At 44.5% G+C, this 18,574-nt stretch overlaps 1 protein-coding gene across 4 annotated transcripts in view; it reads left to right on the plus strand.

Annotated features, from left to right (window-relative positions):
- Window positions 1–18,574, plus strand: part of LOC135241387 (sodium-driven chloride bicarbonate exchanger-like) — a 50,742-nt gene that overhangs the window by 10,401 nt on the left and 21,767 nt on the right. For all 4 annotated transcript variants that reach the window (XM_064311710.1, XM_064311712.1, XM_064311709.1 and 1 more), the window contains 6 exons: window positions 5,443–5,524; window positions 8,321–8,467; window positions 9,564–9,702; window positions 11,055–11,215; window positions 11,764–11,952; window positions 15,928–16,016. In XM_064311710.1, the coding sequence (XP_064167780.1) occupies window positions 5,443–5,524; window positions 8,321–8,467; window positions 9,564–9,702; window positions 11,055–11,215; window positions 11,764–11,952; window positions 15,928–16,016 (807 nt within the window). The remainder of the gene's footprint in view (window positions 1–5,442; window positions 5,525–8,320; window positions 8,468–9,563; window positions 9,703–11,054; window positions 11,216–11,763; window positions 11,953–15,927; window positions 16,017–18,574) is intronic.

An 18,574-nucleotide genomic window follows, 5' to 3' on the forward strand; every position in this document is an offset into this window, starting at 1 on the left:
AATTTGTCCTGGAAAGCAGCGCCTCAGCCTAGATCCTACCTTTGGCTTTCTCTAAGCGTTCCACCTGCATGTGCATCGCTTGAAAAATGTGTCACCTTGTCACATTACGTGTGCCGGTACAAATATCAGACTAGGATCACTGTCAGACGGATTCCATTTCAGGTCATCATTGCCTGCTTCTGTTTCCTCCTCTTCTGCCCAAAACTACCAGATACTACAGTGTCTCAGGAGCAGGGGAACCTGATAGTGATAAAACCATAATAAACATGGCGTCAACATTTACAGTTCCAATGAGCGAGAGTCAGAGCACCCTGCTTCTGACACGTCACGTAGAAAATGTCAGGAGGTGCTGTCAGAAGGGTTGGATAGTCTACAACAATTTTATTGGCGTTCTTGCATCCTTCTACAAAAACTTGTGAGTGCGCTTGGTGCATATACATATCATTTCTGTATTTTAATTTGCACAGAGAAATACTTCTTGCGCAAGCACATGTTTGCAAACTGCCCTTTGCCCTTTGTCAGCGCATCCTTATTTCTCACAATCAGCCAAACTAACATACTGCGACGACTGCAGAGAAAGAAAGACTGAGTCTAGTTAAATATGTGGGTGACTCCGACCCCCGTTCTTGGCAATCTGTCCGGTTATTTCCGCATGTAAATTCCCATCCGGATGCGCAGATGCACTTCGACTGAAAGCGGTGAATTTAATTAAGCTGTGCAGGTGCAATGCAGGTGTCACATGCGCGTGCTACACACAAACGCGGAATCACTCGCAAGCCAATCACCGACCGGCACAGAGAACCACGCGTAAGACATGTCTGAAATATACAAGCAGGCTGTTGACAGTGACGGTATTAAAAGGAAGCTTTCAGCAAAATTAAACGGTGCGTTTAAGTGATATTGAAAAACAAAGCCATGAATTTGCTGTGGAGAGTTGCTTTCGGTGAACTGATTTGGCTTTTATTTCTGTTTATTTTTTTGATTACCTGGGTTTACGTGTAGTATTTTTGGGCGCTCTCTGTATTTTAGCAAATGTGTGTGGTTTTTCTTTTCGGTAAAGACGAAATGGACTGTTTGACGATGAATATTTCAAGAATTAGTTTTAATTGTGTCCCGAGTTAATGTTAGCTTCAGTAATCATACAAAATGTACTAGTTGATTTTATTAGTGAGGACGACATAACAATGACTGTAATTTCTTTCTGGATCAACAGCGAAGTTTAGCATCAGAGGACGGTAGTGGAGGCTTCTTGTTATTTATTTTTAACACGGTCATCACCCTGTTTTAAGCATATGGCTGCTTTTAGCAGCGGAAGCAAGTGAGAGCTGACCATTGTCCCCTCACCAGTGTTAATAAGCAAAGAAAAAGAAAAGCTATTTACAGTAACTTTCTACAGACAACTGAAAATGGTAGTAACAGAAAACATGTTAATTTTGTAAAAGCTGCATTACCAACAGCACTACATTTTCAGAAAATCAACCACGTGTGCGCTAAATCTATATTGTTAATCCATTCAGCCATGCTGAATGAATGCATGAGCTAATTTACCAGTAATTGAATTAGCTCTGGTATTACCAACATATCATTTTCAAGATCTTAGGAGGACACATCAAGATAAAATTTTGTATTTTTGACATTTCATGGAATCTGTAGAAAATAACACCAAATTTGTAGGGTGGACATTCAGACTGGTCTAGTTCCTTCAGTCAGAGTCGGTGTTGTCCTATTTGAGGTGGCTAAGTGAGGAAGACTGTGGTAATCCAGCCTGAAACAGGGTGGCGCACCTCTGACACACCTTCTTTGAGCTTTCCCTGATAAATGGGGATGCCCATCCCACTTAGGCCAAGCGCCAATCCACTTTCTGTCTGTTCTCCACAGGGATTGGCTGGCACATTGCCTGCTAGATATCAAACAGGAAGTGGGGCGTAATTAAAATGGGGCCTCGCTGGCATCTGGTGGGGGGGAGATGTGGGACAGACAGTCTGAGAGAATGGGAGCTTGCAGACCTCAGCGCGGCAATTAGAGTGTAAAACTATGCAGTTTCTCAGCTCTGCATTTCCCCCTTGCATGCGCTGCAAGTGGCAAATAACAGCCTTGTCAGCAGCTTATCTGAGAGCGCACAGATAACGCAACCATTTCCTTTGGAAAGAATGTTTGGTTATAAAACGAAAAGAAGATGTGCCTTTGTTTTGAATGTTGGGTCTGCTTTCTGTACAAAGGGAGGCAGGTCTTTCCTTATATTTAATTCCCTGCAGCCAAATCCCATGCCAGTCTTTTTCTATTTTTGGGAGATAAGATTGTGTGCAGCCTGACACTGTGCGGGTTTAATGGATTGTGTGGTCTCCCTGAGGTAAAACAGAGCTTGCCCACTCTGTGCACCGACGTCGGTTTTGTATTTCAAATGATACTGCATATTTAATAATAACGTCAGAGTATGTGACTTAAATACCAGCAACTGCATTTTGGGCTAGCTCTACCTGCTGAAATAAAAATGTCTAAACTACTAGACTATGTACAGTAGCTTTTCAGTATTCCAGCCCCTAATTTAATGCTGCGTGTGTTCATTTGCTAATATGGCATTCAGCATATCTGAACTGCATGAAATATAGCGCGCAGTGCAATACACTGTGCTCGCCCATATGGACACACAAAGCTGTAGATTGATTTTCTGGCATGTTTCTCTTTCACCTGGTGGGTCCCAGCTGGCAAGGCCTACAGACTCTGCCGGTGAGGGAGGGGGGTTCTGTATGTAAGGTCTCTACTGGGACCAAGCATTGGTCCACTGCAGGGCATCAGTGGGCTTCAGTTGGTGAATGAGTGGGCAGCACTGTAGAATCAGTGCAGATTGTGTTGTACGTATGGACAGTTTTCTCCACAATCCTGCAGACTAGAGCCCTTTTCAGGGCATACATTTATGCTTAATTTCTCTATACATGGAGAAGGAAACATCACACATACGTACATTTTGCATAGCTATTTTCATTGGACCACTGAAAGCTGTCGTTATGGGTGACGCTGCTTGGATGCTCGATATTTCCCAGGACCAGGATGGAATTATGCTTATAAAGGCTGTGTAGAAAATTAATTCATGATTGATTGAAATTTCAGCAGGAATATTTTTGTATTGTTCTAGAATGTAAGGGCAAACATATGATTAAGACTCTGAGCTTAATAGTTGTTTATTTTGTGATGGAATAAAAATATGCTTTTGAGATTTCATGCAGCTTGGCGAATACCACAGGCTTTTGGTCTGTTCTTCACTTATGACACATGTTGTAACAATATTTTGAAAGCCAAGTAAAATTTATAACAAATCTCTAAATGTGTATTTCAATTACCAGCAATACAACAACAAACACAGAATGCTTTAATTGGCATTATATATGTACCTTGTGCTGCCTTTAATAGAATGACAGTAGAAACCATGGTAGCAGGTTCAAAAAGCAGCAATACATGCCAACCTAGCATACTTCAGGTTCAGTGTGTTAGCACGTAAGTGCACGCTGAAACCTTCCCATAATCCTCTGCGGTCCGCATTGCCGTGCAGCCGGGCTCCCCTGTCTAAGGTGCCCTTGAGCAGCCAGGCCTCCTGCTGCTGTGGCTGATGCAATCCCTTGCGCATGCTCCAGCTAGCGCCGCTGTCCCACTTCCCACCTCCCCGGAGCCTGGCTGGGTCACATGACCCACGCGCGGCCTCCCGCGGTCTTCGGCGCGCAGGGCGACGGGAGAGCGTTACGGTGGGCCCGAGCGGCGGGCCGCTGGTTTACCGTCACCGGGCACGTCGCCCGCTCCCTGCAGAAAAGAATACCAAAAAATAAATAAAAAACCGCATTAATGGCGGGAGCTGCAAATCGGCCGTAAAATGGCAGAAGTGAAGCTGAGCAGCTGCACCCAATTTACGTGCCCTTACAGTTCAGAGAAAATAACTCACGAAACTGGGGTCGTGTTTCCGGCCTGAGCAATTCTGCGTGCCACGTTTTGAAATGAACGTGAGGCCCAATTACAGAGACTGCTCGGTTGTCGCAGGTCATTTGGGAAGCTTAATCGCGGGGAGAACCTTCGGCGCGTAAAATCCGCGCGTTCTTCTCGCCTCCATTAATCACCTTGGATTACCATTAATCACCTTGGATTAATCCGACCCCCAGCATCAGAATCCGTCCCATCATCCTCTCTGGCCTGTGACACACGGCCCTTCCACGTGTTCGTGTGCGTCACAGGAGACTGCACTCCGCTCGCGACCAGGGCCACGCTGCTTGTCGTGAGCGGGTGCTCCTACCTTCGTCGATTTTACACCCAGCTCTTAAGTTTCAGCTTTCTGGCCCTCTCTGATAATATCTCACACTGTACCCATTGATGGGTACAGTCACTTAGCTCAGCTTTGGTTCCTGTTGCCTCAGCTTGACGTTAACCTGGGCTCATGGCCAAAACCAGAAACTGATATGCTTTTGTGCCGCATGTGAACCGGATAGCAGCATAAATATTGGACGTGGATTCTAAGTGCCTGTCAAACGGAACAGGCAGGATCTTTAGCAAGCGATTCACCGTCGCTGCATTTTAATGAGCGACTCAGCTTATTGGTCTGAGGTGTAATTAGACTCTTTTGTGTTTTGGGCCCCTCGTTGTAGCAAATGAATCCTGTGAGAATAATAAGAACTGCATAATGTATCTCATTACTCACCTTGTATGCATTGTCATTGCAAATGTAAGAATAATATTATTAATGATATAACATGTAAATAAATAAATGTATATATACTTTATGTATATACACATTCATATAGCCTATATACTGTATATGATGAACTGTGTGAATTATTGAATTGAAATTAGGCTCTCATGTTCCATAAAGTGAATCTTTTGTGTATTGTAAAGGCTGTCAGAGCCAGTGCTTAATCTCCAGCTATACTTTGGGGGATTTTCCAAGGTCCTTACATGCCAAGAATTAATTGGTTCCACATATGTGAAGAGGGAATTTATGACTGAAACAATGACACCTCTGTATAGGGGGTATGTGCAGATGATTTATGACTTAGACAATGTCATCTGTGTTCCAGTAAACGGGGGTCTTCAGCTTTCTGTCAACAATGTTAGTTGCCATGGGAACCGTCTAATGAAGTTTAGCTTTGTTCACATCTACGACACCCTCTAAATTCACAAAGGTCAGCTGGCATTGGCAATAGATTAAAATGTTTGGTTATCCTGTGTGATCACACAAGATAGGAATGTTTTATATCATGGCTCAATTCTCAAGCGTTCAATTGGGGATTGGCTCACTCAAACAAAGCCTAATAGCGCTAATAGATTTAGGTTTGACATCACTTGTGATGAACGCAAGTTTCTAAGCAAAACTGTAATTCTATCTAGTTGAGACAAATCATGACCCAAGGCAGTAAAATTACGTCCTGACAAGGTTACTGACGAGAAAAAATGTGTATTTTTCAGAGAAATGACGAGGAGGCAGTGGTGGACAGGGGTGGGACCCGCTCCATGCTGAATACCAACTTTGAGAAGGAGGAGCTGGAAGGTAATGCTGACCCTCAACCATTTCACCCTCAGCGCAAGGGATTGTGGGGAAGCAAATTTGCACGAGGACAAAGGGCACTGCTCTCAGTCTATAGAAACGCAGGCCTGCCTCTTCGTGTTCCTCAGTCTCTGAAGGACGGAGGCGTGGGAAGCTTCTGAGCACGTAGGAAGGAGAGAGATGGAGAGCGTGTTCCTGCCGGTCCCACGGTGGTGATGTCAGAAGCACGGAAGCTTCCGGAAACGTTCTATTTTTGAGTCCACGCAGCCAGCCTCACGATCACCCAGCAGAGTGAGGGAGGATGCTGCCTCCTGAAATAAGCTGGGCTGTGAAGTATTTCTGTCGTGCTCAGGGCATTTTAGGTTTTGCGCACATTTTTACGTAATTCAGGATGGTACGCACAATCACAAACCAATTTTAGCTGATGTTAGCATCCATTCATACGCACTTAATTTTCCTGAAGATTTTCATAGATTTACCCCTAAATGCTAAATATTTCAGCCTTTTAAAAATACTGACAGAGTGGCCTCTGATTGAAAGGCAGTTCAAACTACCCAGTTTGAAAAACCTAGATGCTAACATTAGCTAAAATTGGTTGCAAGAAAAGATTACCGTCCTCACTGATTTGCTCAAAAATGTGACCTTATTCATTGCTTTGGTCATACACTGCACTTCCCATACTGCCATAATGGACAGGGGGTGTAGGTTAGCCAGACCTCAACACAATGAAATCCAGCAGCGTGTTTAATCCGATACTGACATCATCACTGCTGAGCCCATCTCCCTCTGCACACACAGCCGTCTAGTCACCCGTGGAGCAATTTCTCGCCACACGTTCTATTGTTAATCTGTGGCCTTGTGTTATCAAAATTTGTCACGAGCGTGACGGTAAAGGTAGAAACCTTGAGATTTTCAGCCGACGGTCTCAAACGTTTTCACAGTTGAATGCGGCTCAATGACACGCGAGGGTTTTTGCAGGCAGGAAGTGCAGTGAAATGAGCTTTGGAACTTTGGTTGACGCCAGCTCTGTATCCCCCTGCCCACCAGTCGCTCTGGTGCCGCTGATCCTGTGATTGGCTTAGACGGGTGAGCGACGGGCGTGTCACGCTCCCTGATTACACGTCACCGTTACAGCGTGACGACGCTACGCGCGTGCAGCCACAGGGAGTGTGTCTTCATGTAAAAAAACCTTCTGCTATCAATCAAATGTGAGAGTGCTGTCGAAGCTTGAACAAAACAGATTCTGAACACATAAGCCTGTGTAGAGATAAACTAAAGAAATTATCATCCTCTGGTTTATTATTCTCAATTTCATCCTCGTTCATAAAAGTTGCTGGGGGCTGGCGAGCTCTGTGATCGTCACTGTTATAACACTCCTTATGCTGGACTTGTGATTCGGGGAGCCCTGCTGTTGCCCCTAGTGGCGGAGAACGGAAGACACACCGGCTGCATTTCTCCCCCCAAGGCAAGAGATGGGAGAGACAGCTTGGATTAAACTGACACTGTCAGGGCTCCACACAGACCTCACTGTGACATCTGTTAGCGGTCCTTCTAATGTGAGCGGTACATCTCTGACCTCACTGTGACATCTGTGAGCATTCCTTCTAATGTGAGCGGTACATCTCTGACCTCACAGTGACATCTGTGAGCATTCCTTCTAATGTGAGCGGTACATCTCTGACCTCACAGTCACATCTGTGAGCGTTCCTTCGAGTGTCAGCGGTACATCTCTGACCTCACAGTGACATCTGTGAGCGTTCCTTCTAATGTGAGCAGTACATCTATGACCTCACAGTTGCAGGACCCAAATAAATCCAGCTGAACTGGGGATTTAGGCCAGGTTGTTGTGCACAGGTAATGAGATGCACATTCAAAACTTGAATAACTTTAATTGTTTTCAGTAACTGAGTATTTAGCTTGTAACTTAGGTAGAATCTGCTTGTCAGTTCGCACAAAACAAGTTACACTTGTACAAGTAAATGCACAACAAATAGGACAGCACCAATATCATTGTGTTTCTCAATCACTTGTCGGACTCTACTCATATTCCACTATAGTGCATTTAAACTGCAATGGCTTTGCCCTGATCAACAGAGTGTTAATGCTTTTCAGTACTTTGAGTGGATTGCCCCAGTTCCATTCCATCCAGATGGTCAAAGGCAGCTGATGGACCAGTAGATTATAGCATGAATCAAACCTGTACTGCCATAAATTCTTAGAGCTTAAATCAAAATTGAACAGTGTCAATAAACATATTTTAAAAATTGTCATGTTGATGTCTGAGAAAACCATTTGATGGAATGAGTAAACATTTAACAGAACTACCTGTAAATCATATCAGCATTATAATTGTGATTATACAAAACGGGTTGTTTTGATCCTGGATGCTGATTGGCTTAGACCGCGTTGACATTCTACAGTGATTGTAAATCTGATATAGTAACAGTTATTTAACCAGCCTGCTTGTGAACAGTATCACTCCATGCACAAACCGATACTTACATATAATATTCAAAATAAATAATGTTGTGTCATCAGTTAGTTGTTTCTATATGTTGTAACAGTTTTATAAAAGCAATACAGCACTCGAGGCCGTGCCGTATGGTGAATACAGTCACAGCTACAGAGGGTTGCCGGCACTCCACTCCGCTGCATCGTGCCTAGCAACACCCCTGTAGCCATGGCTGTATTCACAATACAGCACAGCCTCTCGTGCCATATTGCATAATTACCGTCGTTTAATTGATTTCATTTGCGCATTTCCTCATCCGAACCTCTGCGCGCTTTGTCCCCACGCAGGCCACAGGACGCTCTACATAGGCGTGCACGTTCCTCTCGGGAGGACGCGGACGCACAGACGACACCGGCATCACGGGCACCGGCACAAGAAGAGGGACAGGGAGCAGGACTCCGGAGTGGACGACGGTCGGGAATCTCCCACTTACAGTGAGGAACGCCATGCACAAGCCTCTGCTCCGACTGCGGCGTGCCACTGGAACGAGCGCGTGTCATCGCTGAATCGAGCGACGGGGCGGGAGTCATTAGGCTTTCGCGTTTTGAGCCGGTCGTAGCGCACCGCGAAACGTTCGCTGATTCGTGCTTCCTGTTTCGCTAGATCATGTGCCTTCCTTGCTTGATCCTGACCTGTGCGGGCTTTAGTGTTAGGAGAAGAGTCCACAGAGCAATGAGGCTTCTGTGAAATGTGACGTCTTGTCTTCTTGATGAAAACTGTGACAGTGTGGAATGTCATTCTTGATGAAGACAGTGAGAGTGTGGAATGTCATTCTTGATGAAGACCGTGAGAGTGTGGAATGTCATTCTTGATGAAGACCGTGAGAGTGTGGAATGTCATAATTGATGAAGACTGTGAGAGTGTGGAATGTCATAATTGATGAAGACCGTGAGAGTGTGGAATGTCATAATTGATTAAGGCTTTGTGAGAGTGTGGAATGTCATAATTGATTAAGACTTTGTGAGAGTGTGGAATGTCATAATTGATGAAGACCGTGAGAGTGTGGAATGTCATAATTGATTAAGACTGTGAGAGTGTGGAATGTCATAATTGATGAAGACTGTGAGAGTGTGGAATGTCATTCTCGATGAAGACTGTGAGAGTGTGGAATGTCATTCTTGATGAAGACCGTGAGAGTGTGGAATGTCATTCTTGATGAAGACCGTGAGAGTGTGGAATGTCATTCTTGATGAAGACCATGAGAGTGTGGAATGTCATTCTTGACGAAGACCATGAGAGTGTGGAATGACATAACTGGTTAAGACTTTGTGAGAGTGTGGAATGTCATAATTGATTAAGACTTTGTGAGAGTGTGGAATGTCATAATTGATTAAGACTTTGTGAGAGTGTGGAATGTCATCATTGATTAAGACTTTGTGAGAGTGTGGAATGTCATAATTGATTAAGACTTTGTGAGAGTGTGGTATGTCATAATTGATTAAGACTTTGTGAGAGTGTGGTATGTCATAATTGATTAAGGCTTTGTGAGAGTGTGGTATGCCCAGAGTCCTCTCGCCGTGTGCGTTGCAGACACGCCCTCACAGAGAGTGCAGTTTCTCCTGGGCACCGAGGACGATGACGAGCAGCACATCCCCCACGACCTCTTCACCGAGCTGGACGAGATCTGCCTGCGTGAGGGGGAGGACGCAGAGTGGAAGGAGACCGCCAGGTATCGCCGCAAACCACCCCCACTGCTCACGGCCTCTGTTCAGCCTCTTTTTGCCTCTATATTTGCTCTTAATTGCTGTGACAAGCCCCAGTAGGATTACCTGACCACCAAAACATTATTTCTACTGTCAGAATGACAATCAATCATTAAAAACCCGAATTGCAACACGTCTACTGTAAGAGAAAAGGAATTGCTGTTGGCTGGTGTGTATTATTCTATGAATAAATTACTCGACTGTTAACCAAGCAAACAACTGCAATCAGAGTGATAGAATTTCGCTTGTAGAATGCAGCTATTTCTATTTCATGTTCAGGAGATGCTGTTGATGACATCATGTTTTCCTTCTTATTTCTGTTTTAATGGATGCAACACGAGTTTCTCAAAGTTATTAATGAACACGCAGCATCTGTGCGTGCTGGAAGTAAAAGGATGTTGATGAAAAATACAGGAGGTGTTGAAATAGCAGTTTTTTAGATTGTTGATTTTCAAAACTTTAAGGGTGGTGTGGTGCTGGTTATCCTAGCTGCAAAGGCGCCGTACTGCCTGTTCAGGGATCAGAAGGAGATCTCAGGAGAGTAGAAGGAGATCTTATAAGAGCAACAGGAGATCATAGGAGAGCAGCAGGAGAACTCAGGAGAACAGAAGGAGATCTCAAGAGATCAGCAGGAGTTCCCAGGAGAGCAGAAGGAGATCTCGGGAGATCAGCAGGAGTTCCCAGGAGAGCAGAAGGAGATCTCAGGAGATCAGCAGGAGTTCCCAGGAGGGCAGAAGGAGATCCCAGGAAGGCAGAAGGAGATCTCAGGAGAGCAGAAGGAGATCTCAAGAGAGTAGAAGCAGAAGGAGATCTCAGGAGAACAGATGGAGATCTCAGGAGAGCAGAAGGAGATCTCAGGAGAGTAGAAGCAGACGGAGATCTCAGGGGAGCAGAAGGAGATCTCAGGAGAGTAGAAGCAGACGGAGATCTCAGGGGAGCAGAAGGAGATCTCAGGAGAGTAGAAGCAGACGGAGATCTCAGGGGAGCAGAAGGAGATCTCAGGAGAGTAGAAGCAGACGGAGATCTCAGGGGAGCAGAAGGAGATCTCAAGAGAGTAGAAGCAGATGGAGATCTCAGGAGAGCAGATGGAGATCTCAGGAGAGTAGAAGCAGATGGAGATCTCAGGAGAGCAGAAGGAGATCTCAGGAGAGCAGAAGGAGATCTCAGGAGAGCAGAAGGAGATCTCAGGAGAGCAGCAGGAGATCAGCAGGCCTGCAGGCTGCTCGCTGCAGAGGCGTGGCTCTCAGGGCCTTGCCATATCGCTGTGTCTCTGGCCCTGGTGTGGAGGGGACTGACCTCCTCTCTGCTCTCCACACAGGTGGCTGAAGTTCGAGGAGGACGTGGAGGACGGTGGGGAGCGTTGGAGCAAGCCCTACGTGGCCACGCTTTTCCTGCACAGCCTGTTCGAGCTGCGCAGCTGCATCCTCAACGGCACCGTGCTGCTGGACATGAAGGCCAGCTCGTTGGAGGACGTAGCAGGTAGGGCAGCCACGCTCACAGAACAGCCGCATGGAAGTCTTAGCTAGCCTAGTGATTTATGGAACAACAGTTAGCCAGCTTATAGCACAAACTGATTAACGCATGTACCTCTTGAATCTTGTACTGAATGGTAAATGGTAAATGGACTGCATTTATATAGCGCTTTTATCCAAAGCACTTTACAATTGATGCCTCTCATTCGCCAGAGCAGTTAGGGGTTAGGTGTCTTGCTCAAGGACACTTCGACACACCCAGGGCGGGGTTTGAACCGGCAACCCTCCGACTGCCAGACAATCGATCTTACCTCCTGAGCTATGTCGCCCCACATGATATGTAAAAAGTTGTGTAAGTTGCTCCGGCTATGAGCGTCTGCTAAATGCCTGTAATGTAATGCCTGTAATGTTGTACTGTTCATTTTGATTAGCTATATTTGATGATGAACTCACTTATCAATCTTTTGTCACCTTGTGCATCGGTCCACATGTGGTCTGCATTCGTACAATAGTACTGTACTTGACCGCTTCCTATTTCTGTTGTTCTGCGCTCAGACATGGTTCTGGACCAACAGGAGGGTTCCGCCCCGTTGGGCGAGGAGGTACGTAAGAAGATCCGGGATGCCCTCCTCAAGCACCACCACCACCAGAACCACAAGAAGCTGGCCAATCGGATCCCCATCGTCCGCTCCTTCGCCGACATCGGCAGGAAGCAGTCTGAGCCGCACTCCATGGACAAGAACGGTGAGTCACCGCCTGAGCGTCGTTCGCCTCTGTTCACAGGAACAGTCTGCAGAAGGTTCAAAACAACACCTCGAAGACAACACGTGACATTACGAAAGAGGGAGCAGGCCTGTCAGTGTGATCCTGGGCCTTGCCTTGGTTTTCAGTGCATTCTCTAAATTGTCATTTTTGCTGGAGGAGACTGGTTTGCTTTTGATCCAGTACATTTGTATATGGAATATCTATTTGCTGTAATTGAAGTGCATTCAAAGGGCAGTTTCGAAAGACAGAACATATTGGTTTGCAGGGCTTGAAGTTAGCATGCGCCAAGATGTTAACATGTGCCAACGGTTTCTTGTGTTCAATAATTTAGTAAACCTTAAAGGTACCAGACATTTCTACGGTTGTGCCTTTAAAATTCTATTTCAGTTTGACTTAACATTCATAAATCATGTACATCAAGTCCCCAAGTTGGGCAAGGGTTACATTTCTGGGACTGCTACGTGTCAATTGTTTATGTAACTCAGAAATTAATATTTAACTAACAACATTTTCGGTCAGAGGAAATTAAATTGCAGTTGCAATGCAATATTTACAGAGGATAGCAAGCACAATCGTAATTTCACAGCTGAAATAATATTGAATTGATATAATAAATGATAGTTTTATTGGTATTTTGAACAATGTTTTAACAGAACATGTGTTCTGGGAGTCGAGCATCTCCAAGCCCCTGCTCACCATCTGTAGTATTATGCTACCTTACCGTGATGCTTCCCTGTTCCCACTGGCCAATTGGTTTTTCTGTTTATCTGAGTGTTTTTATATGAGTCTGGATTCATATAACGAAATGTTTGTGCAGTGGAGGACTTTCTGTCTAAAGAAAGAAAACTAAAGTGATTCTGAAAAAAGCGCTACAGAGTGTATCACATTTTGAGACTGGCTCTCAAAAAAGCATTGAGCAAAATGTCATGTTTCCTACTTGAACTGAACCAAGCAATTTCTCTACCGGAGTGTCGCATCTCCTTTTAACATTTCAGTACTCTTCTCAAAAATGTTCATCTTGTACCCTGGGAGAGGACACAGCTGGGATGGTAATAAAGATAGTAATAATAGAGTATCGTATCTTAAGGCACAAATGCTGTGAAGGCGATGCTTCAGTTTAACATTCCTGTTAACAAAAAGTATAGTTCCAGAACAAGACTTCTTTTGGAGATTAGAAAAAAAAAATTTGGCCTGAGTGACAAAATGAACTATGGTATTTTCACCTCACAGCATGTATTTGTGTGTGTGTGTGTGTGTGTGTGTACGTGTGTGTGTGTGTGTCTGTGTGTGTGTGTGTGTGTGCATATGCCTTTATGCGTGTGTGCATTTGTGTGTGTGTATGTGTGTGTGTGTGCGTGCGTGTATGCGTGCACATGCACAGGTGCATTCATGAAAGCGTGCGTCTGCGTGCGTTTGAGCGTGTCGATGTGCATGTCTCTCGGTGTAATAAAAGCATGTGCACGTGCGAGCACGCATGCCGGTGTGCTCAAGCGGTCGTGATTGTGCGTGCTCATATCTGAGTCGTACTCTGCCCTGTGTTCGTGTGTACTGTCTGTGCTGGAGGAAGACGCATAGCGCCATATGCTTATCTCGGCTGATTTGCTGTTTCTACATTAACCTGTGTTTCAGAGTCCACTGCATTATCCATTCTTAACCTCCTTTTCAGTGTGTCGGTCTCTGTCTCTTCTCTTCTCTTCTCTCTCCTCTCCTGTGTGTGTATGTGTGTGTGTATGTGCATGCTTTTCTGTGCGCGCGTGTGTGTCTGTGTGTGTGTGTGTGTGTGTGTGTGTGTGTCTGGCAGGTGGCGTCTGTGTGCTCTGCTCTTGCGCGGGCCCCCCAGGGCCCGTTTAGGACTGCTGGATGTAGGAGTGACAGGCAGGTTGAGTCCGGCACAACATGGCTGCCCTGCCTCCTGCTTTGCGCCTCCGTCTTCTTCTCTCCGATCGCAAGCTCATCCGCCATCTGCCTCATCTTCCTGCCAAACCGCAGCACAGACACCCTCGACAAACTCCCCCCCCCCCCCCGACCCCTTCCCACCACCACCACACCACCTCACCACCACGCAGTGAATATATCCAGCACCCTCGCCCCCTCCCTTGGAAGAGGACCCGGGCGATTTAATCCGTGGCAGACTTTCTTTTCCCACCACTTCCCAAAACATAACTTGTGAAGGTGCTGTTCTTCATTCCCAGCTTGTTTCCGCAGTGTTGTGTGAAAAGCAGGTCGGTTACTGTGGTCAATTTGCACAGCAGTACGGCTAGAGAAGCTGCCGGGCTTTCATTATCTCTGGAGCTGTGGCAAGACAAGATTCCGAGTAACAGTTTCAGACCGTATCATAGGAGGACACCTTGATACCACTCCAATTTTAAAAGTGGAGGGACAGAAGTGGGTCTGCCTCAAAACATTTTTATTCTATTTCTTTTCTGAACCAATTTATAACCCGTATTTTTTACTCTCATTCTTTCCTGAGTAACCTAGTACCAACCGCTGTATTTATCCTGGTCTGAAAAACTGATATTGAGAAGATGGTTTTTCTTTCTCAGGAATAGGGCCATATGGCTGTTAGATGCGAGTGATGATTGGAACAACAATGGGTATTGATTGTATTTACTTCCACAAGTTGTACTCTTTCTGCTACCAAATAATTTAATTGCAGCTGTCTTATTTATCTACTTTGTAATATAAGTTTTTCTTTAGCAATAGGTTTCTGGAAATTGCTGATTTTGTGAATGTTCAGACACATTTCACCAGCATTATATCTTTCAAATAAGTTGCCTGCGTTAGTGTGTACATTATTATTTTTTTCAAATGAAACACATGAAGTACCTTTTTAGTATCACAATTTATGTCTTACTTATGTTACATTTGAGCCATAACTACATTATTTTGTAGAGGCTAGGAGCAGATTTAAAAGTCAGCAAGATATGGTCTATGGGATTATGCAGTAGGCCTAGAGACTACCTTCACAGTGAGTCTAGATAGACTACATATGTTTTTCCTAAAGGGATTGTCAGTTTGGTGTTTTTTCATCAAGAGCTGCTGGTAGTTCTCTCTGTCATTAGACTAGAACTCTGTCACTGATTTCTAGCATTATTTTGTAGATTGGAGCAAACCCTTCTTGCATGCCGCTTGTTTCTGAAACTCGTTGTGAGATTTAGAGGCAGTTTTCCCTGGCCTACGCACAAACCAACACTGAAATTAGCTTTAGCCTACACAATTTCTGACCACTTAACCGTTGGGTCTGGTCTGGTCATTGTGCCAGCTCTGGACTAATTTCATGTTTGTACTGTATCTAGGGACAGCTGCTGGATTCTCTCCCCAGGTACGCACAGTTATGCAGAGAATGCTCTATGCGTACCTTGGCAGCCTTGAGGGTTTTCTCTTTTTTATTTGATTAAATAACAAATGCAAGTTTTGGACTGGAAAACACCCAAAAATGCAACTGAATTTGAAGCAAAACAACCCAGGTGTCTTAATCTAATTGAAAGTTGTAAAATAATTTCACATTTTCTATCGCATTTAGGATCCAGCAGGTGCCACTGTGTGTATCAATTTGTCCAAGAATAAAATAATGCTGATATCACAACATTTTTTTTCCAAAGCACCTTTCACCGCCCTGAAACCCCTCATGCAGCGGCTTCCATGCATTAAAACCATCACGCCCATACAAGGGTCTGCAGCGCTGCTCTGCGATTTTCACCGGATGGAAAAGCGTTGCCAATCTTAAACGTGCCACAGTTGGAGCCGACCCGCATTGACGTAAACGTGCGCTATGCTAAGGGCTCTGTGCCTCAACGGCCTTGAAGGAAAACGAAAAGAAAAACGAGCTGTGATTAATTAACATTGGCAACCCCGCTGACGCGTACGCGATGCCCGATCGCGGTGTGATGGCGTGCGTGCCCGCGCGAGTGCGTGCGCGAGGCGATTCTGACGGCTGCTCTCTGTTTGACGCAGGTCAGACGGTGTCTCCTCAGTCCCTTCCCAGCAGCACCGAGGGGAAGGGGGACGTGAGCCGGGAGAACAGCGCCGTGGACTTCAGCAAAGTAAGGCTGGCCGAGCTCCCCGTGCACTTCACACCACGGCGGCGAACGGGACGGCGCGAGCGCGCCGAGGCCGCAGGACGTTACGCTCAGACCCAGTCTGTTTGAATCAAACCAAACCAAATCAAACCAAATCAAACAAAACCAAATCAAACCAAATCAAACAAAACCAAACCAAATCAAATCAAATCAAACCAAATCAAACCAAATCAAACAAAACCAAATCAAACCAAATCAAACCAAACCAAATCAAACCAAACCAAACCAAATCAAACAAAACCAAATCAAATCAAATCAAATCAAACCAAACCAAACCAAACCAAACCAAACCAAACCAAACCAAATCAAACCGAATCAAATCAAATCAAATCAAATCAAATCAAATCAAATCAGATCAGATCAAATCAAATCAATTTCATGTGTACAGCGCTGTTTTACGGAAGACTGTCCCAAAGAGTTACAGTAAGGCAAAAAAAGGGCAAAAACCAGGTCTGAACCCCCCAAACAGCAAGCATGTTAGGTAAAAACTCCCAAGTGGGGAGACGAACCCTCAAACGTTGGCGAGAAAAAGACTCCCTGATGGGAAGAAATCTCAGGAGGAACACGGCCAAAACAGGAGGACGGTGTCTGTAGAGAGATGAGGATGTGTGTGGGTGGGTACAGCGAGACAGTTGTCTCATTGTAATTCAGAGGTTGCAGGTTCACTTCCCAGATGGGACACAGCTGTTGTACCAACGACCGAAGCACTTAACTGGAATCCCTTCGGTAGGTTTCTGGCTGGATAAATTGATTCTGTATAAGACGTAAGCCAATTTGAATAGGATAACTAAATGGCAAAATATAAAAACATCACCACAGCAACAGAAACCTTCATGCCGGAGAATTATTATATTATTATATTTTACTGCTTTTTAAAGGCATTTCATTTGTTTTATAGGATGCTGGCTGGCATGGCCTTTGTGTGCTTAGCAGAGCAAAGATGAAATGAAATTTGATAGCACATTATCAATGAAATTTTCTCTGAAAGCATAAACTAATTCACCCTTTAGAATCGTATCGACTTGAAGGCTTTTGGTTCATGCCATTTTAGCATTATACTATTATGAAGTATATAACATCTTAGATCTGCTTGCTGTAAGCTAAGTCAGTTCAGTTCACTTGCACTCAGTAGTATGAGACAGTATAATATTTTATAGTTTATATTAATATTTGTCAAACTCCAAAGGGCGGCTGATACATTTAATTACTGTTGCTTTCAACAATGGTCCATTGTTGCTCAGATAATTACTACAATTTCTATCTCTCTAGGAACGATTATGCTTTGACAGGGACAGGAATTGAATTGTTGATTAATGACTTTAATCTCCATACAATGCTTTCTCTGTGTGGCTCATATAAAATGACCATGACCGGGTTTGGTCTAATGGTCAATGGTAGCTGCTTGCACCCTTACACCCTACTTCACTCCTGGTTCCCTGTATGTTTGGGTATGAAAAGACTCCTTATAAAAATAACTATATTCCACAGTCATTTGTCTGTGAAATGTATAATAGACAGGGATGGCTGCTGGCTTGTTTTTATCGCTCGGAAGACCTCCGTTGATACAGTCTCTTGGGAGAAGGGAGATTAGTGTGCATGATGTGCTCTGTCAGAACGCTGCACACTGCACTTCTCATACAAAGCGTATTAGGAGGAAATCGTGCCTGTTCCTGTGTTTTTGCTGTGGGGATATTTTTAACCTATCCCAGATGTACGGAAGATATTTGAAAGCGCTGAATAGTTCTGGAATGATGAATATTCTCTGAAAAATGTTTTTTTGTTGTTTAAAAGAATGGCTCAATAAAGTCTGTTTGCATGTCAGAGCTGTATTAACATATCATTCTGCTAGTTATGATTACAAATGAATCTGTTTATTTGCAATACGCAGATTTTTTTATTATTTAAAAACTTCTTTTTTTGTGCATGCACTAAAAAACATAAACCAAGAATTTTTTATTTATTTGCGATTGAGTACTACAGAAGTAAGACATCAGGACTGAGCTAAATTGGCAGAATGTTTTTCACTGTCAGAGAGTGGGAACTGACTGTCTGAAGAGTAGGACAGACGGTCATGTTGTATTGTCACTGAGCTGGATCTGGACCTCATCATGGACACCTCTGCGATACTGCTTTGCATTTTTCCTGTCGAGTGTACACCCACCGCTATGAATAGCTGCTGTGTGGAGACAAAGTGCTCTCTCTGCCCATAGGTGCTTGGCCAAGTGTGTGCTCAAGTTGGATTAGGTCTTCGCTCTCTGTTTATTTTTCAGGTCGCCCTGTTCTTTTTTTGTGTGTCTTAAAAGATACAACAACAGAAAATTCCAGTTGATGTGAATTACTCTTTTCATTGGACTGATTGCATGATAGTACAGTAAGCTGTAACACTTGACACTGGAGAATACACACTTTGGAGGCATAGAACTCCTAAGACCAATTGATGTCAAGTAACACAATTTAGTACATAGGTGCATTTCCTCCCAAGGAGCAAATTTGCCTGTAGGACTGAAAAAGTCCACCATATT

Source organism: Anguilla rostrata, chromosome 15 (genome assembly GCF_018555375.3).
Source record: "Anguilla rostrata isolate EN2019 chromosome 15, ASM1855537v3, whole genome shotgun sequence".
NCBI lineage: Eukaryota > Metazoa > Chordata > Actinopteri > Anguilliformes > Anguillidae > Anguilla > Anguilla rostrata.